At 42.4% G+C, this 21,083-nt stretch overlaps 1 protein-coding gene across 1 annotated transcript in view; it reads right to left on the reverse strand.

The window, feature by feature from the left end:
* Positions 1-855: 855 nt before the first annotated feature.
* The window catches only part of ADAMTS15 (ADAM metallopeptidase with thrombospondin type 1 motif 15), a gene marked incomplete at both ends in the record, with an annotated part of 32,332 nt that continues 12,104 nt past the window's right edge, over positions 856-21,083 (reverse strand). Inside the window, 7 exons of the mRNA XM_081333622.1 lie at positions 856-1,639; positions 2,166-2,341; positions 3,518-3,699; positions 5,004-5,181; positions 5,714-5,997; positions 7,717-7,884; positions 11,317-11,449. Of these exons, the coding sequence (XP_081189748.1) occupies positions 856-1,639; positions 2,166-2,341; positions 3,518-3,699; positions 5,004-5,181; positions 5,714-5,997; positions 7,717-7,884; positions 11,317-11,449 (1,905 nt within the window). The remainder of the gene's footprint in view (positions 1,640-2,165; positions 2,342-3,517; positions 3,700-5,003; positions 5,182-5,713; positions 5,998-7,716; positions 7,885-11,316; positions 11,450-21,083) is intronic.

A 21,083-nucleotide genomic window follows, 5' to 3' on the forward strand; every position in this document is an offset into this window, starting at 1 on the left:
AGTGACATTGGAAGACATGTGGGCTTAAATAACAAAAGCAAGAAGGAAAGGAAGAAAGATGAATTCCTGTTCACTAAGGAACAGGAAACTAAGATGCAGCTCCACCTTAGCCAACATAGCAGATCTCTTGGAATGAATCATGAGAAGTGGGCAAAGCCAACACTTCAGAGGCAATTTGGTCCAGCACCGTTAAAATGTATATTGCTCATAAATGTTAATTGGTAGCTACCAATCAGTGGCTGGTTATTAGTCCTGCACAAAACCCCAAGTGTGTCTAGAGACCTGCAATTCCATCAGAGCTAGGATGTCATTTACTTGGGGGGGGTGTATGTCTTACAATACTTTTGTTCCAGGCTCAATGGTACTTCTTTATGGTCCACTATAACTCTAGGAGTTGAAGGAGGTGGATAGTCCTAAGAGTCCCTTTTATGTTTTATGTTTATTTTTGAAGGGATTTAGAGCCAGGCTTTAAAGGATCATCTTCCTTGTCTTTGGTCCATCTCAATGCTGCCTTTCAGTTCTGGCCTTGCCTCCTCCTTCAGGGCCTCAGAATGCATGGCTGAATTGTGATAACTTCTAGGAGGTTCGGGCAACTTCGAGGTAGTTGTTTACTTCTGCTTTACTACTAAGTGACTGGATGGTCAAAACCTCTATCAAGCCCCCTTCTTATTGGTATTTTTCTTCTCCTCTCTTAGAATGTTCTTGATCAAAATGCACTATGTACCAGACCCCCTTTGATTCAGCTGGATCCCATTCCCTCCCCACCCCCACCTCCCCCCGGGGCTATGTTTACACTTTCAGCCACTTGTTCAGAAAGTAGCACATTTGGCTTTGCTCAGTTGTGGAGTTGTGGAGTCAGCAAGGTCTCAGGGTGCAAAAGTCCAACTCCTGTGGTTTCTTCCTGAGGTTGCAGCGTTCACGGGGCAGCAGGACGCCGCCTCGCCCTGTGCATCTCAGTATGCGCCTTTTAAACCCCCTGCCACACGTTTTTGAGCATAAGGACCAAGGCAATGCCTCCCATGTTGGGCAAGGATCTCCACATATCCTGATGTCAATAGGCCTCTGAGCGGCATCGCAAGAGGAGGCCAACTGGCCAAGGGCATCACGACACAGCACCATGCGTTTCTGCAGACCGTTGCCGCAAGTGACTGAACAGTCTTCCCAGTTGGTGGTGGCCCATTTGTAAGCGGGGCGTTTGTAATCCAGCTGACCCAGCTCCAGGCGGTTGGACAGGCTGAGAATACTGTTGTTGAGGACTGGAGGACGCTTCCCATCTTTACGGTGGTAGGAAGACTTGTCCTCTTTGCTTTCTTTGGGCAAATAAAAGGAATAGCGTACTCGAGGTGGTGTCATCTTCCCAACTGATAGCACTTCCACAGTCAGGGGTTCCTGGATGGGCATAAAGGCTTGAAGGCTTTCCACTGCTGTACCTGTTCCACTATAGCGAATCACACTGCCCTTGACTATTAAGTCCCTTTCCACCGCGGAGACAATGAAATGTCCATTCAGAAGATATTTGCCGTGCCCATTCTTCAGGGCCAGGTAATTGTCATCACTAACCAGACCCTTGTAGCCTCTCTGACGGATGTCAATGCTGGAAGCACCAGCTGGGAGGAGCACCACAAAGTTGTAGCCATGCCTGGAAGAAAGACAAAAGTAGAAGTAAGGCAAAACATTAATAAGAGTTAGCAAAGTCACCTAAGAGATGCCTGACTTGGGTTGGCTAGAAACAAGGGTTGTAAAGGTTAGACAGGGGAAATCATGCGGTGTCCCTATACGGGACCACAAATTTCAGCTGATTTAATAGAGTTAAGCATGCAGAATGGATTTTTGAGCTATGGCTCCTGTACGTTCCAGCACTGTGGACAGTATTAGGGATTTTTTTAAGACTGTTAACAGAGTAGGTTTCTGCCCTAAACATAATGTGCTCATTTTCCCCAAATGTCCTATTTGTTCTCTCAGAAGAGGATGGCATGAACATAGCCCATTAATTTATGATTCAATATATTGGGAAGACCAAGAAGATGGTTGATTCAGTCACCCAGTTAAGCATCTCATATGGATCTAGCAAAACATTGCCTTGTACTGAATCAAGTCATTGGTCTACCTAGATCCATTCAGTCTTTAAGCCGGCCTTTGGGTGACTCTACCCAAAGTTCACTCACATAGGTTTGGTGAACAAGCCTGAAACTTTCTTGCAGCTTTTGGTGTCTCCTCCACACACGCCACACTTGTCGAATTTCTTTTTGGAACCAAGTTTCCCATCGCATCCAGCTTTGATACATTTTCCCTGGACACATAGCGAGCTAGAGTCTGGAGAACATGGTGTACCATCCACCACCTGGAAATCAGAAGGATAAGAATAGCACCCAGTGCTGCTTTAGTAAAATCTAGAGATGGCTGGAAAGTTGACCTGTAGCCATTTGATTTGGAAACAAGCAATCATCTGCCATCCCTGCCCGTGGTCCTAGCAAAGAAAATGTTATCCTTTGCTCTGTCCAAAGAAGCTGGTTGCACCACTGTTCATTAGGACTTCTGTCATGTAGTTGAATGTTCCACAGTGCTATGTATGACAAATACCCGTTCATGAATCTTGATTTTTTAAAAATATATTTCTGAGATCCGGGCACTATCTGGATATGGGACAGGTATGAAGATTCAGAACCACCAAAATGATTCTAAGTAGCATACTAGCTGTTCTGCAACAAGGTAGTCCTCGACTTACAACCAGTGACTTTATGACCATTCAAAGTTATGATGAATCCCTCTCCCCCCCCCCCAAAAAAAGCTACTTATAACCAATTTTCATGGCCACAAACACCCTGAGTCAAATGATCACATTGTGGGCACTTGGAAAACAGATCACCTTTACAGCCATTGGCCATGTCCTACAGACACATGACTGCAATTTGCAATTTTTTTGCCAGTTCCCAGTGCTTAATTCCAGTTTCTAGCAAAATATACCCACTTGGGAAAATTGAGCTGCTTAACAACTATGGTGTACACTTAACAGCCACAGTGTTTGAAAAAAATGTGAAAAAATCAGGTCTGCTCACAACTGCAACAACTTATGACTGTAATTCCAGGCTCATTTATGGTTATAAGTCAAGGACTGCTTTTTTGTCACAGTGTCCTCCATGGTTCCCATTAGAAACCAAGGCTCTTTGTGCATAGAAGCAAGCAACATGGGATTGCAAACATTACACAAATAATTGTGCACAGAAGTGTTGTATTAGCACTGAGTATGTTTGTAGGCATTTGTCAACATTTCATCTAGATAATTATGGGACTGATATGTTTCCAGGAAAATCTAAATACCTTCAATTAATCACCCTTCAACAAGCATCCCTTTACAATTTCTTTTTTTTTCTCTAAATTGAACATTCATTAAAGTACATTCCTTTCATTTTAAAATATCCAGCGCAAGTACTTCTTTTTTGTCAGCCTTTGCCCTTTGCTGCCATCCAACTTTAGCAACAACAACAACAACAAAAGAATTTTAAAAAGTCCAACTTACCTTTGGGGCTAAGACATAAAAGTAGCCAGTTCCATTGGCTCGACAGATGAGCTTGCACTTATCCCGCGGTGACACCCCAGAATATTTGGGGACCCAGGAGACAATGGTGGTGAGTCGGTTCGTGCTATGGTTGTAGCCATTGAAAGCCTCGCATTGTTCTTCCCGAAAACTCTTTCCTGGAACTATGAGAAATCAGAAATTTTAGGAGCTGATTCCTACCAACACAAATAGAGCGAGCATCTAGTGCAGTGGTGGCGAACCTATGGCACGCATGCTAGAGGCGGCACTCAGAGCCCTCTCTGTGGGCACGCATGCTGTCACCCCAGCCTCCCCAGGGGAGAGTTGCCCCCAGGTGTGGCCTGCACAGAGTAGCGCAGACAAGGACATGGCAGCCGGGCAGCGGGGGCAAGACTCTGCCCTCGTGCCCCATTGTGCGCAGATGATGCTGCGGGGCACAGGCGGAGGGCATGGCTGCCATGGTGCTGCAGGGCCATCTGGGCGATCTGCTGCAGTGGGCCATGGAGGCAGTGGGTGGCCTTCTGGGTAGGCAGGCGGGAGTGGGGGTGGAGTGGGGGTAGGTGGGGTTGGGCATGGGGGCGGAGCAGGGGTGGGCGGAGGCAGGGTGGTTTTGGGGTACTCGGTCTTTAAAAGGTTCACCATCACTGATCTAGTGAATCTTCAGACAACATTGCACATAGTCATAAATATTGGATTTGAACATGAGCAGAGAAGGAAATACAACACAGCTGAACATTTCCTCCTCATAATGCCCAGATTTTTATCCTGCTTTTATTTTTATAAATAACTCAAGGCAGTGATCATACCTAATATCTCCTGCATCCTCATATGCCTAATACCCAGAACATGCCTAATACCTTACCTAATATCTCTTCCCCATAACAACAACCCTGCGTGGTGAGCTGGGCTGAGAGGGAGTGACTGGCACAAAGTCACCCAGTCAGTTTGCATGCTTTAAAGTGAAACTAGAACTCACAGTCTCATGGCAATTGGCTAAAAATCACCCAGCTGGCTTTCTTTCCTAAGGTGGGACTAGAATTCACCATCTCCTGGTGATTGGCCAAAAGTCACCCAATCAACTTTCATGCTTAAGGTGAGACTAAAACTCTTGTCTCCTGAAGTTTGGCTAAAAATCACCCAGCTGGCTTTCTTTCCTAAGGTGGGACTAGAACTCTCCATCTCCTGGTGATTGGCCCAAGTCACCCAGTCAGCTCCTGGTGATTGGCCAAAAGTCACCCAATCAACTTTCATGCTTAAGGTGGGACTAAAACTCTTGTCTCCTGAAGACTGGCTAAAAGTCACCCAGTAGCTTTCTTTCCTAAGGTGGAACTAGAGCTCACAATCTCCTGGTTTCTAGTCTGATGCCTTAACTACTGTACCAAGACCTAGTCTAGTCCTGTTATCCCCTCCAAAAGAATTGATCAGCCATCTTGACAGTGCTGCAGTTGGCACCTTCATTAAATCTCACCTGAAGCAAAGCAGGGATCCAAACCACAAGAGCGATATTTAACTCGAACCCCTTCACAATACTTCCCTTCATTGGCTGGAGCCGGATTGTTGCATTGACGTTTAGCCAGCTGGACTCCTCCACCACATGTCCTTGAACATGTTCCATAAGGTGCCCACTTCCCCCAGTTGCCATCCACCTGTCAGGCCATAAGACATTGAGCAGATATGAAACCCACAAGGATGCCATCCCTATTTTTTCTCAAGGAATGCAACACTTTGGCTAGCTAGTGCCATGAACTACGTGCACAATGCTTTTTCAGCATTTTTAATAATCAGCAGATTAGGAATTGTTTTTATCCCTTAGCATTTCAAAAGAGCTGACTTGTTGTGGAAACTAACAAGCAATTAAATCAACTGCTTGTGCAGATCTCTGCAATTTTCTTAAGTGGATTAAACTAAACCATAACAAAGCAAATCAGCAATGATTCAGGAGACTATGAGTACAACTATCCAAATCCATGTGGACTACAATGGTTAATTTAGACGCTTCCAAAACTCTCAGTTCTGGATAATTCATGCCTGGGTCGAATTACGTTGGATTGCCTATTTAGCATAGTCTTTTTCTGTTTGTTTGTTTGTTTGTTTGCGTATGCATCTATGGCCTGAACTAAACCTTTGTGAACATCAGCGTTTGGGCTGCTCTCCATGTAAAGAGCCATCAGTACTCACCCGGTACTTACTGATGTTATGCCTCTCCACACAGGCACCTTTCATGCAGAACTTCCCTTCTCCACAGCTGGTGCCATCAGCCCAAGGGAAATGACGGGTCTGGCACATGATGTGGCCACGAGCCTTTCCAGTGCACCAAAGCTTAGTGCAGTATTGCATGTATGGGCAAGGCTTGGAGCCAATGCCAAAGGCCAGCTCACACTGCTGGTTGAGATTATAGCTGGAACCGGGAAGTTCCTGAGGCAAGGAGATCGGCTTGGTGGGTTGGTCCAAAAGGCAATCACCTGGAGAAGACAGAGGGCTACAGTGGGAGATCATCCCAAAGGAAGTATCCATAGCAATAGCACTTACACTTATATACCACTTCATAGTGCTTTACAGCCCTCTCTAAGCGGGTTACAGAGTCAGCGTATATTGCCCCCAACAATCTGGGTCCTCATTTTGCTGACCTCAGAAGGATGGAAGGCTGAGTCAACTTGAGCTGGTCAGGATCGAACTCCTGGCAGTGGGCCGAGTCAGCCCACTGCACCTCCATGGCTCTGTAGCATCAGGACTATTTCTCTTGCTTTGTTACAGTGGTGACAGAGGTGAGAATGCAGTGGTCAGGATTTACATTTTTAAACTGTGAACTGATTTGGATATTTAGGTTGGAGGTTGGCACAGAAATCTGATATAAATCACATTTTTTTTAAAAAAAAGTTTCAAACAAGGATGAGTACAGTTGACCTGCTGCCCTATAATTCCAGATCCTTCTAAAATGGGTATTCCAAGTTAGATTCAGCCTTAGCATTTCTAATGATTTACAGCTTTCCAAGTGTAAATTGTTTAGTAAAAGTAGAGGAGTGTGCCAAAAAGAGCGTGATCGGGTGATTATTCTATTTTTCTAGACAGCTGGTTTTAAGAATCTCCAACACCCTCCAGGTTTACCTTCTCTAAGGGCTCAGTTTTTATATACTCCTAAGAGCAGATTCAAATAAACATCTTGATAGCATAAGAGCAAACATTAAGAATGTGCAAAACCTACTTGAGACGCTAACAAAAAATGGTGAAAGGTTTTGCTTTCCTTTCTCCAAAAAGGTTTGTTTCTTTTTTTTTCTCTCTCTCTCTTTAAATTAATAGAAAAATCATAATATTTCAGTGACATTCATCAGCAAAATGAATTTCCAAATTAAAGGGAAATTCTTTAGTAATTCCAAACCTGGCTTTAATAAAGTCACGGTCTAATATTGTGTTTGCATCACAATATCGAGTCGAAGTCAAATAAGTCTTAAGGAGGTTTGCCTAGTTTTGACTTAACAGTGTCTTCTATTCTATAATCCATAGTTTATGGCTCTGTAAAGCTCCATTGTAGCTTATTCAATGAATCATTGTTACAATAAAACCTAGCTTAGTACAGGAGATGAACCCAATTTGAAAAGTAATGGACTCCAACAGATCCATTACTGATAAAGAAAGGATAATATCTAGATCATATCATGACTACAGAGATTGCTCATGTTTTTGTGGGTCTCGGCTTTAGGATATGCAGAATCCCACAGAGAAATTCTGTTTGTTTAACTGAGTTTTGCTGGATGCTCCAGCAAAAAAGTAAATTCCAAGATTTGCCTTGAAATACCACGTTTATGGAGTCAGCACACTATAGAAAGGTGAACTGCACAGGATATCCTTTGTCACAATTACTTTGGCTGAGATTCATTGCCACCAAGAAGGACCACCAGCTCAGATCATTATAACTTACATGCAAAAATCAGCAGTGACGAACCACAAGAATTTACTATTCCAAAGTGTAAGCATTCACCAAGTGAGAAAAGTTGGCTTCTGGAGCAAATACTTTGATTGAACCACTTCCCTTTCTCTTAAGGACATCATTTCGCCACTACCCTTCTGACTTGTCCACCTAAATTTTGGTGACAAAGGTGTCTTCCAGCCCGTTTCTAGACAAGCATCCCTAATCTGTAGCCCCCATCTCTCTTTCATGGATCTACCTCCTGTCCCCTTCTCACCATGTCCGCTGTCCAGGAAGTCAGTGATGATGGCCGTGCTACAAGGTGACCATGGGTTAACACGATCAATTTGGATGAGAGTGGGGGACATCATATGGTTAGTCTTCAGTTTACCAAAGACTTCTTCACAAGCCTTCACGTTGTCATGGGGCATGTTGAACACATGTCCTAGAAAGAGAGTTATGGTTTGAAAATTGCAGCCAGCATTCTGGTACTTCCCGAGGGATGGAATTAGTAATGAATAGAAGTATCTGTTAGTTTCTCCTTCCAACATACTGTTTCCTCTTACTGAAACCTTTCTTTATGTAAAACAGGAGGTGGTAAACAGTGAGCTTGAGTCCTTCTAATTCAAGAACCTTGCTTTGTGTTCATAATCATGGTTAATTTGGTTATTGATTAAACCAATTTTTAATATGAACAACTGGCCAGATTTAACCTATTGGAAGGAGTCATCAAATCTCTTTCCTGCTGTCCAGGCAACAGTAGGGACACGATGCCAAAGCTGTTGGACTTGGCATGGTCTGGAGGTTTTACAAAGGTTTAATTTGTGTCCTCCACCTCCTCTTTGCTTTTTCTTCCTTAATCCATGAAAGAAGTGACCTCTGTTGCACATAGCTTTGCAAGGGCCTGCAGCAAAACTGTTGTACTCTACATTCCCTTTCCTAGATCCACAAACATCTTCCTTCTCATGTTCTAATCAGGTTGTCCCTCAAAGGCCAATAAATTTACAACAGATGCAGAGTGCAATTGCTGCCAGCAAGACCTGCAAGCCAGCAGTTTTCTTTGCCAAGACTCACACCATTTACTATGTGTGCAGATACTTGTCGTTTCGAAAGACTTGAGGGGGAAAAAATGAGAAACGAGGGAGGAGAAGAGAAAAAGAGAATTCCTTATTCAAGCTCATAACTACCCTGGGTGGAACATCTGAAAGCTGATCAGAGACATACTGGGACTAGTGGAAGAACATCTAGTTAAACTAGGTCAGAAATAAATTAACTCTATTTGTTTAATGTAATTTCAGAATATTAAATGCCTTCCTGCTAGATTAACTGGTAAACTATCTCACCCAGTATTCTGCTTCTCACTGGGCTGACCAGTTGCCTTTGGCATCCTTATTTTATTTTTCTTCTTGTGTTTTTCTGCAAGTGCGGGGTCTCCTTTTTTCAGATCAACTGAGAGTTGATCCATTTGGGATTGGAAATGATGGGAATTGACCAATTGGCTTGTTTTCTAAGCCTGACAATATGGGCTAAAAGAGAGTGACTGAACCAAATTCACCCAACCTGGTTTCATTCCTAAAGTGAGACTAGAACTCACAGTCTCCTGTGATTGGCCCAAAGTCATCCAGCTGTCTTTCATGCCTAAGGTGGGACTAGAACTCACAGTCTCCTGATGATTGGCCCAAAGTCACCCATCTTTCATTCCTAAGGTGGGACTAGAACTCACAGTCTCCTGTGATTGGCCCAGTCATCCAGCTGTCTTTCATGCTTAAGGTGGGACTAGAACTCACAGTCTCCTGATGATTGGCCCAAAGTCATCCAGCTGTCTTTCATGCTTAAGGTGGGACTAGAACTCACAGTCTCCTGTGATTGGCTCAAAGTCACCCATCTTTCATTCCTAAGGTGGGACTAGAACTCACAGTCTCCTGTGATTGGCCCAAAGTCATCCAGCTGTCTTTCATGCTTAAGGTGGGACTAGAACTCACAGTTTCCTGTGATTGGTCCAAAGTGCCACGGTTGGACACCCCTGCTTTAGGCAGAGGATAATCAAAAATGTCTTCACAATTTTTGGTTGGCTTTATTCAGTCATTACATGATACCTGTCAACTCACTGTGACAGTTGACTATGTGAAGAGATACAAGACAATGCAGCTGAATTTAATCCAGCATGGAACACCAAACCTGAAGGGAACCATCAAAAGGCAGCAAAGGGCCTTGCCATGAGCTAGCCTATCCCAGCCAGAGGAATCTAATTTGCAGTGAAACCATTTCTAATTTTAGGAGCTATTTTGAATCGGAATATTTTGCTCCTCTAAACCCCAAATCCTCCTCCTGCTTTCTAAATGAGAACCAAGCCATTTGGTTGTCAATTCAGGAGACACTCTGGCGCTCTGGATCGAGGTGTGTATCTAACGCATCCCAGCAATTACACATTATTTCAGGATCTCTAAAGCCTGGGAACAGAAGAGCCAGCAACGAGGAGCCCTCCGCTTGGGATTCCTTCTCTTTCGAACAGCTGTTCTCCAGCAGTTCCAACCGAGCCTTGTCGTTGCACAGGGAATAAAATTGCAGCCTTGTTGCTCTCTTTTTCCTCCGCAAACATATATACACATTCATTTACAAGGCTGAGTTTCCCACAAAACTATTCTTAAACTTTTGCTATTATCAAGACTTCCTGAATCCAGTACTGGGATTTATTTTAAACGTCAAGCTTCTTTCTCTAATTAGAGAGAGAATTCTTCTGTTAAAAATGGAATTAAGCCACATTCCTCTCCCTCCGTTTCCTTGGCAAAATCTCTTTGGCAGGTGTCAACCACATTACAGTGTGGGCTCTGCCTCTCAGCTGTGGCCTTGGTTAAGTGACCACTTCCAAAGTCACTGGCTGAGGGATTGAAACTGCTGGCCAAGAATGGCTTGCCAAACATCGGAAGGAGAGCATGCAAAACCGGGCAGATGCAAAGAACAAGCTGTAAATGATTGGATGCTGCTGGATTTAAGAGGCTAAACTAGCTGACTTGGAACCATCTTCTGGAGATCTGTGCTTTCACAGTTCCTAATCTCCCATTTCTTCCTTTTCTAACTATAGATGACCACCACCACAAAAGTCATAGAACATAGAAATGCCACATTTAGAATTGGGTTACAGGATTGGTATCTGTCAAAGTGCCGGCTGATGATCCCAACGAAGTAAGCACACCTGAGACATCATGATCTCTAATGCAAAATTTTATTGAGCACAACATACCGGCACTAATGAATGAAAAACCAGCTCCACCAATATGGCGCCTCTAAACGCTTGCCATAACTTCTCTTCTGCAACCTTGGTTCCCAGTGGATAGAAATCACCTGTGCATTCCATACATTCCCCTCCCCCCCTCGGAAGTGTTGGCAAGCTAGAAGCGGCATGGCTGTCCTAGGGCAAGCAATCTTCATAGCTTGACAGTATCTCGGAAAGAAAAGGTAGGAGGACCACAAGAAGAATCCATACAGGAATATATTTTTTTAGTCTTCAGAATCTTCAAGAGTTTCTCTTTTTTTTCTTAGTATTTATTCTTTTTATAAATAACGCAAGATGATGGACATACCTAATACTCCTTCCTCCTCCTATTTTCCACACAATAACAATGCTCTAAGGAAGGTTGGACTGAGAAAGAATGATTATCCCAAAGTCACCCAGCCAGCTTTCAGACTTAAAGTGGATTAGAATATATACAGTTTCCTAAACGATTAGCCCAAAGTTACCCAGCCGTCATTCATGCCTAAGGTGGGACTAAGAAATCACAGGCTCCTGGTGATTGGCCAAAAATCACCCAACCAGCTTTAGATGTTCTTCTAAGTCTTCTCTCTCATCTTTCTATCCTTTTTTGAAGCCGTTCCTTACCTAGCTCATGAGCTGTAGTAAAAGCAGAAGGAAGACCATCATCCTCAATGACGGAGCAACTGCGTTTGGGATCACACATGGTGCCGACATCCGCCATTCCCAGGGTGTCACAAGTGGTAGCACCACACAAATCCTGCCAGGAACAAGAAACTATCCTTTAATCTCAACAGTTCATTTTTCATAATTTAAAATGTTATGTATACACAATGCTTCCCACATATCATTTGCTTGGATTGATTTCAGCTTCAAAGGCAGACTTTTAAAGCAGTTCTATCTATTTTACTCATTTACAAAGCAGTCGATAACAGGAATAATAATGAAGAACATCTCCGGATTCAATCCTATAGACACCTATATATGAATAAAGCTGGCTAAATGCAATGGAACTTAATTTAAAATAGGTTTGTTTCTTTGCTCATTCACAGTGATCTTCTCAGCTTTCAGACAATAAGCCTCCAGGAGAAACTTACAATCAATACGAGAAGCCCATCTGCAAATAGGTAGACAGTCCTTTGTTAGAGGTCTTCAAGTAGTTGGCTGAAAGTCACAGAGAAACTTTTATTCTGGATATCTAAACTGAACAAGGGTTTGATTCGTTGAGCTGTGGGATACTTCCAACTGATCAGATTATGCTCAGCTTTAGAAGCACCAAATTACTGAACGTCTACGCTGAAGAAGTGCAATTAACCATGGCTGACTTCTAGATATTTGTCAGCACAGAGTTCCAGGTGATAAGAGGAAGCTGGAAGTCACCATCATCCCATATTTGAAAGTCTGAGTAGAAAGGGAGATGAAAGCTTTCTGCTTGGTACTCAAAATGTGGGCCATTTCTTCTGTTCACCAAACAATACGGCTAAGTTCAGACTAATTACCTAATGTTCTTCATATCTTCCATGGGAGGCTGGTTATAGCACATTCTATTTCTTATTTCCCTGTTCCTTCTTCCTTCTTGTTGCTTTTAAGGGTGGATTTACTATCTGTGAGATGGTCATGTGATCACCCTCATATTTTGAATATTTGTACTTGAGCTGAACCATCCACAAGCCAAATCCAGCTGAGATCTACTGGATAAGCCAAGTCTTGTTTAGAATTATTAGAGCTTAGTCATAGACAGGTGTCAAAGAACCAGCCAATGACCAAGAACCAGAGATGAGTGCTGAGGGGCTGAAGCCAGAATTCAGAACTAAGATAGATGAATTGAGAGGTCATGCCAGGAAATAAACTATCATTGCCAAGCTACGTTGTCCCAGTCTGCTTGGGATGCCCTGTTTGTTCTTTATAACAGAATAACGAAGTTGGAAGGGATCTTGGAGGATTTCTAGCCACTTGATAGGATCTCCCACTTGAACAGAGGGTTGGACTAAAAGAACTCCAAGGTCCCTTGCATCATTCTATTCTATTCTATTCTATTCTATTCTATTCTATTCTATTCTATTCTATTCTATTCTATTCTATTCTATTCTATTCTATTCCAGTCCAACCCCCTGCTCAAGCCAGAGACCTTATACCATTTTAGACAAATGGTTGTCCAGTCCCTTCTTAAAAATCTCCAGTGATGGAGCAACCACACCTTCTGGATGCTGTTCCACTGGTTGATTGTTTCCCTGTCAGGAAATTCCTCCTTAGTTCTAGGTTGCTTCTCTCCTAGATTAGTTTCCATCCATTGTTCTGACTTCAGGTGCTTTGAAGAATAGGTTGACCCATTCCTCTTAGTGGCAGCCCTTCAAGTATTGGAACACTGCTATCATGTCACCCCCTAGTCCACAGGTCTGCAACCCGCGGCTCCGGAGCCACATGCGGCTCTTTTAGCCATCTCCTGCGGCTCCCAGTCCTCTGCCATGTGCAGTCTAAAAAAAAAGTGGGACTAAAAAAGTTCAACCAATCAATTCAAGTATGCAGGGTAGGTGCATATCTCGCCTTGGCTCCACTCTTCAAACCCTGTTCTGCGCATGCGCACATGTACGTGCATGGGCACACATTTTTTGCGGCTCCCAGTTTTTCCTTTTGTGAGGGAACCGGTTCCGAGTGGCTCTTTCACTGTTTCAGGTTGCTGACCCCTGCCCTAGTCCTTCTTTTCTCTTTACTAGATATACCCAATTCCAGCAATGTTTTAGCCTGCAGCCCCCTAATCATCTTTGTCACTTATTCTCTGCACTCTTTCCAGAATCTCAACTTCTTTTTTATATTGTGGTGACCAAAACTGGATGCTGTATTCCAAGGGTGGTCTTAACAAGGTATTATAAAGCAGTAGTATCATTTCACGAGAAGTGATTTTTCTTTTCACAACAAGTTATCTTTCTTTCCAAGAGACTCAGGAATATATCCAGTACCTCAAACAGCTTACTCTCTAGGGAGGTATGCCTGTGTAAAGTGATGGTGGCTCATTGTAGCTGCAGCAATTCCTGAAAGAAGATATATTAGTTCTAAGAAGGGAGAATAATGGTACAGACAGATATGTCATTAATTTAGCTGTGTCAACTGGAGCATATAAAAACAGGCATATTGCTGGAAGGCAAAAATAAAAAAAAATCCACCTTCAGCCATGTCATGCAATCAATTAGAAAAGGCAGTTGTGCTTGGAATGATCAGTGGTAAAGAAAATGAGGCTGTCAAAATCACAGTGGCTAGATTCTGTCAAAGCTGATGCCAGCCAAAACATAGAACAACTGAAAGAAGCTGTGCAAAGTAGGAAAATGTAGAGAGATGGTCCTTAGAATCCCCAGGAATGGACATGATTGAATGGATAGCATCATTGTCAACAAGAGTGCTTTTAGAGCCAATGCTCAAATGTGAATGCGATCAAAAATAATTTCATCCATTATCCAGACACAAACCCAGGTTTGTTTTGAACCCATTTGCATCAAGGTTGCCTGACCCTCAGCCAAAGACTAAACTAGCTAAGAATTCTAGGAGTTGTAATGCCAACACTATCCAGAGGGCATCAAGTTGGCAACACACTGATATATCTCCTTGCTTATAGCAGTAGCACTTAGATTATATACCACTCCATAGTGTTTTACAGCCCTCTCTGGGCGGTTTACAGAGTCAGTGTATTGCCCCCAACAATCTGGGTTCTCATTTTACTGACCTTGGAAGGGTGGCTGAGTTAACCTTGAGCCCCATCATGATCAAACTCCAGGCTGTGGGCAGAGTTTGCCTGCAATACTGCATTCTAACCACTGTGCCACCAAGGCTCCTTAGGGCAACATTCATGCTTTACAGCTGCTCTTAAAACATCTCAGATCTAGATCTAGTAATGCTATGGATGAAGCACACTAAATGGCAACCTATTAATGTTGGGATTAGGTGGACCTGTGAAAAAATGCTCATAAATATGGGTTTCTGGCAGGCTTGACAAACTGACAAGGGGTGGGTGGGAGGGAAACCTTTTCTAGTAAAGAATACTAGGAGAAAAGTCATGAGCTATGCAGTATGAAGTCATGAGAAGAAACTGAGAACATAGTTAAAGAATTAAGCAAGGGACAAAAATTTCACCATACCAGAAAAAAGAAATAAGGCAAGTTAACTTTCAATGCTCAAAAAGCATCTCTTGCTGAAGACCATTCTTCCACCAATTAACAAGGCCATGTGGGTCAAACTTTTGGCTCTCATTGAGAATGATGCTCTTTGGTGTTCCTTGAGTGTGATGCCAATAATTCAGCTAAGATCATTCAAGGGGAACAAAGATCATTTCCCCAGCTGGAAACCTGAAGATGAGCTACATTTTTTTTTACATGTTCTAGATACGAAAGCTTCATGCCACGAAAGGCATCGCTGGAACAGATTAAGCCAACCACCCCCTTACCCAGCACCAGGCAGAACATAGGGGAAGCTTGCCACATCCCATTCTTACTGCTGCTGGGATCCAGGATTGACATCATGTCCCAAAGAGGTCAATTCACAATCTGGAGCAAAGACAGCATTGTTATGTTCTTATTGCAAATTGCTTCCATACCCTCTTGTTCAAAAGCAACAAGGAATAGCTCCAGGCTGTATCCTGCAAGACTTGAGACACATGTTGGGAAGAAAAGATACTTCTAGGCCTTGGGAAATTAGAAAATGGGGAAAAAAGAAACTCAAAACAACTCCACCTTGATTGAGTTAGATATAGGTTGCACTAGAGAGAAGCTTTGATAGACTTACAAATCATGTTACAAGAACCTGCCTAAAATAGATGCCACGATTCCTAGCCCCTTCCTGTTTCTTGAACTTGACTCCCTTGAAAGGCTGACAATATTTAATCTCTATCAATCTCAGCAATCTAGCAAAGAAGTCCCAAAGGTGCTTTTTCAGGAGGTAACTGGACTTTCTTGTTTTTCTCTGAAGACATTTTGCTTCTCATCCAAGAAGCTTCTTCAGCTCTGACTAGGTAGTGGGGAATGGAAGGGTTTATATTCCTTGCAGACTGCTAGTTATTTGCATTCTTTTAGAGAGTTGTTGAGGCCACTTGGAGGTTTAACTGTGTCCTCAGGGTCACCTGAGTAGTGCAAATGTGTGTGGAGCTTTCTTGGTTGCAGGATGTTTCCTGCCCTGTGTCCCTTCACTGTTGAAGACAAGCCTTCTATTCCCCACCATCTAATCAGAGCCGAAGAAGCTTCTTGGTTGAGAAGTGAAATGTCTTCAAAGAAAAACAAGAATGTCCAGTTGCCTCCTGAAAAAGCACCTTTGGGACAACCATGACCTGGATGACCAAGAATCTCCAAAGATATCTAGCAAAGAAATCTACAGAGACTAGACTTGGACTACAGGAGACACAGGGAGAAATGGCCATAATGTCCATAATTGTGAAAAGAATTAAGATTGCATAGTCAGGATGTCTGTAAAACAATCAGCAGAAAGGTCTAGACATGGTGTGATCATCACCAAACCATGCAAGATAAAACTGATCCACAAAAGTCAAAGTGGAATAGCACAAGGGTTGTGTGCTAAAGATTTCTTAAGTGCTATTTCTGATCATTCTCAGTATAATGAGCAAAAAATGCTTTCTTTTTTATTATTTTTTTTCTCAAAGGGGAAGAGTATTTTGGTGAAATATTTATCGGCCTAGGAATCCTGAAAATGACCTTAGGCAGCTAAGCGAGATGCTTGAGACCAGTTATTTTTTTGGTACTGTTCCAAAAATCTTCCATCTTCCCAGTTGTCCATACTTCAATTCAGTCCCAAGGGAAGGCATCATCAGTTTGCAGCCATAAAGTAAATTTGGACACATCGTTACAAAAAAAAAAATCTGAAAGAAATATTAAAGCACCCTGAGAATGAGAAAAAAAAGCAGGAAGAAGAAAACTTGGAGAAAACTGGACAGATTTTGTAAAGGAATTGTCTACATGTAGCATTAACATCATCAATCAGCTAAAGGTTCTGCCAAAATAGGTTCACGATTGACATCCCGCTGACTAAGAGACCTTTTTCACGTTTCCTGCAACAGGCGAATAAATCAACCCCCAGCGGAATTATGTCTTAAAAATGTAGCCAGAATTGCTCCATGCAGCTTTGCTTCCTTCCTCTTCTCAATGGTCATCTCAAAAATGCCATCAACAGAGAAATGGAGACAGGCTTACATCATTTTTTTTTTTACAAAAGACACATCTTCTAGCCAGCACAATCCTTTGTGGTGGATATAAATCAACTGAGCAGATGATCTGGCATTCAGTTTTGGGGGAAAAAATAATAAAATTAAAAAGAGGAAGCTAACCTGGCCGAGAAGCCAAAAAACATCTTCTCCAAGGCAACTACTTATCCTTAACAGGAAGCTAGCCGTATCGCTTCTCGCGTGGGGAAATCAGATGGAGAGAGTCTTTGAGTTTTAAGCCAACATCCGGAAAAAAAGGAATCAGTTGAACAGGATTGAAAGTTCCCAGTTTGGGATAGACCAAGAGTTGTGTGTTTAAAAAAAAAGAAAAAAGAAAAGAACGTATGCTATTGTGTATTCTACATTACAGCTAGATGACAAAGGGCTCAAAGTTCACAATGTAAACTGTTTCTTTATTTACCCTGACTCCAACAGACTCATTCATTCATTTATGTCATCAGTGGGTGTTGTAAAGGATTGCAACCAACAATATCCTCAAGGATAAACCTAAACAAAATAATTAAAAGAGCTCTCTCGGTGAGTCATCCAGCCTCCTGACCCACAGGCCCTGGGACAAGTTTTGAAACATTTAAAATTCATAAAGCAATCATAGAAGATTATTAGGCCCTGCAATCGGACCTTTATAGTGTGCCTTAAACATCAACGTTCTAAGGAAAGGTTTGAGCTTGACAACCTTCCCAAGCCCAGTAGATGATAATAATAATAATAATAATAATAATAATAATAATAATAATAATAATAATAATAATAATAATAATAATAATAATAATAATGATGATGATGATGATGATGGTGATGATGATGATGTTGGAAGGGACCTTGGAGGTCATCTAGTCCAACCCCCTGCTCAGGCAGGAAAGCCTATACCATTTCAGACAAATGGCTGTCCAGCCTCTCTTTAAAAACTTCCAGTGTTGGAGCACCCACGACTTCTGGAAGAAAGTTGTTCCACTGGTTAATTGTTCTAACTGTCAGGAAGTTTCTCCTTAGTTCTAGGTTGCTTCTCTCTTTGGTTAGTTTCCATCTGTTGCTTCTTGTCCTGCCTTCAGGCACTTTGGGGAATAGCTTGACTCCCTCTTCTTTGGGACAGCCCCTGAGAGATATTGGAAGGCTGCTATCATCTCCCCCCTCGTCCTTCTCTTCATTAAACTACCCAATTCCAGCAATTCCGTTCCTTATATGTTATAGCCTCCAGTCCCCTATTCATCTTTGTTGCTCTTCTCTGCGCTCTTTCTAGAGTCTCAACATCTTTTCTACCACAAGATGCCACAAAGAAATGGTGTTTCATAATGGTGTACGGCATAACATGCAATGCAATTATCTCAGAATCTCCAGCTCTGTTCTGGGGTCCAGATCACTAACAGGAGATAAGGATCATCTTTAAAGGACAGTTGTACCATACTAAGCTAAACTTTTGCCACCTACTTTTTAGCTTCAACAAAGCAATCAGTTTTACGCCCTGAATCACCACCCAGCAATAGGAAGAGAGAATTAACGGTCCAACGATGTTCACCTTTGTCCACAGAGTCATTACTACATCGCTACTCTGCCTTTATGACCCTTGCCACCAGACCAAACCATTTTAAAAAGGAAAAAAAAACAGGCCATAAAATGTGGCCTATTGCTGGGATATAAGACTGCAAAATTTCATGTTCCTTAAGCTCTTGCTGCTAATTTGGAGTGCTCCTTAGACAGAATGAATGGAATGGCATAAAATTAGCTACCGGAAAGGGAACATTGCAAAAACATTCTGATAAGCAGTGACTGCAGCTGGTATATGGTTCCAATTGTGCAGGAGCTGCTATAAAGCCACCCAGTATAAAGGTTGTTCTAATTATGTGCATATGAATATATAGTCCTGAGTTTTAAGAGAGAGAGAAAACATCACCCAGCAATTTGCAAAAAGAAAATCCTAAAGTTAAGTTCCAATGTCTCAGTTGAAATGTACAGTAAATACTGGCAATGCTCTCCTTCAACCCAATTCCCTGGATGAGATCTGTCAATCAAAGTAGATAGTATTGGCCTTGATGATAAAACCCACAGCTCATATCCAGGTCAGGATCCCACTTAAAACTGCAAGAAAACCCCTCCACTAATATCCACCATATGTTATGTAGCATTCCTAATGTCTGCATTTTGGTCTGTTATTTCTGAGCCAAGAAACATTCTAAGACGAATGCTAGCAGAGACTGAATTATGTGGCCATTGGTGCCGCAGTTGTCCCACGGCAGATGTCCCAAGCAAAAGTCCTGCTGGAAGTAACATTTGTTGGCCAGAGGTGGCTTATGAAAAGATGCTTAAAGTCATCCATTACCATCAGGTTCTCAGGGCATCAAGACAAGGAAGCAACCAAACTTCATACATAACATCCAATATTTCCTTATGCAATGAGATGGACTTGGAAAATGCAAGGATATAATCCCTACGAGAGTGCAACACAACAGGACCTGGGGGGGGAGGGGGCAGAGGGGGGCTCTCACCACTGGAAGTGGCTGACCGGGTAGAAAATCTCTTAAATCTCTTAAAAACTATTGATAAAATGTAAGAAAATTGCTTTTATTTGATGGTTAGAATAAAAACTGTGTTAATTTAAATACGAGACGGTGCATAATACGGGGGAAAAGAGAGGAAATATTTACTGTATTAGTTTGAGATTTGTACCAATGATATTTGCATGGAATTGAATTATAGTAACTCAGCCGCCACGTTGCTTTTCAAATATGTAATCGTAACATTAGAAAACCAATAAAAAAAATTTAAAAAAAAATCTCATCCCCATCCCATCCGTCTCTTGGCCCTTTTAGATGTGGTTTGAACACAGTTTTTAATAAAAAAAAATCGAGACGCTCGTGGTTTTGAGGAGATGGGGAAGAAATTCCCACCTCAGACATGTCACTTGACACAAGATACAGCCATTAGCATCCTGGCTTTACTTCTTTGCCGGCCTTCCTCCCTAGCTTTAATAGTTTTTGGGGTGGATAGTTTCAGGGGTTTTTCCCCCCTTAGATTAAAAATGGAGGACATACGTTTTAGGTGAAAGAAAGTTCAAAGGAAGCTGATACCTCTAAGCTCAGGGGAACTAGGTGAGATGCCAAAAAAAGGCCTCCATTAAATATGTTACCTTGCCCTTGTCCTCGCATTGTGCTAGTAACAGATGTAGAACATCACCGAGCATAAAGGGCAGACCATTGTAAGATAGTACATTTAATGGCATTTCATGATCTCACTCATCCCTCTATTCTCTCCGCTTCCTGAGCAAGAATAAAATTTGTAGATTCTCTCGCAGATATTACATAAACAGTGCCTGGGATTTCAGAAGATGCATTTTCAAATACTTTTCATGAGCACTTAAGTTGTTCGTTCCCGGAGACTATCGTGTCTCCCTAGTCAAGCTGAACACGTTAAAAATGTTCAGAAGGCATCGTTTTCTTGTCTAGACTAAGCAGAGTATTTGTGGAGATAAGAGGTTATTCCCTACGTGACCCCCCTAATTTGCTCAAGAGTAGCCTGTAGAGGTATCCCCATGGGGGGGGGAAAGTTGTTTGGGGATGGAAAATCCAGATGTAAAGTGTTTTTGTTTTGTATTGTGAAAAGATTTTTGAGCAAAAGCCAAGGAGTAGATGAAGCCCAGCCTTGGGCTATTTGACTTCAAATCAGAGAATAGGAAGTTCACAAAGACATTTGCCTGGACATAATCGTGTACAGCATGCTAAATTGTTGTTGTTGTTAGCTGCGAAGTCATGTCCGACCCATCGCGACCCTATGGACAATGTTCCTCCAGGCCTTCCTGTCCTCTACCATCTTCTGGAGTCCATTTAAGCTCACACCTACAGCTTCAGTGACTCCATCCAGCCACCTCATTCTCCGTCGTCCCCTTCTTCTCTTGCCCTCAATCTTTCCCAGCATTAGGCTCTTCTCCAGTGAGTCCTTCCTTCTCATTAGGTGGCCAAAGTATTTGCTAAATTAGACAGGTCCTTTGACTGATCTATAGGCAGCTCTTCATATTCACAAAATCTATGTGGGATATTTTTTCCAGGATCCATAAGCGACATTTTTCCAATCTGCATTTGCCTGCATTCAGAGCAATCTAAATTATAATAAGCCCTTGACCTACCACCACAATGGAGGCCAACATTTCAGTTGCTAAGCCAGACAGTTGTTAAGTGAGTTTTGACCC

The sequence above is a fragment of the Vipera berus genome (genome assembly GCF_964194415.1).
Source record: "Vipera berus genome assembly, chromosome: 8".
Lineage (NCBI taxonomy): Eukaryota > Metazoa > Chordata > Lepidosauria > Squamata > Viperidae > Vipera > Vipera berus.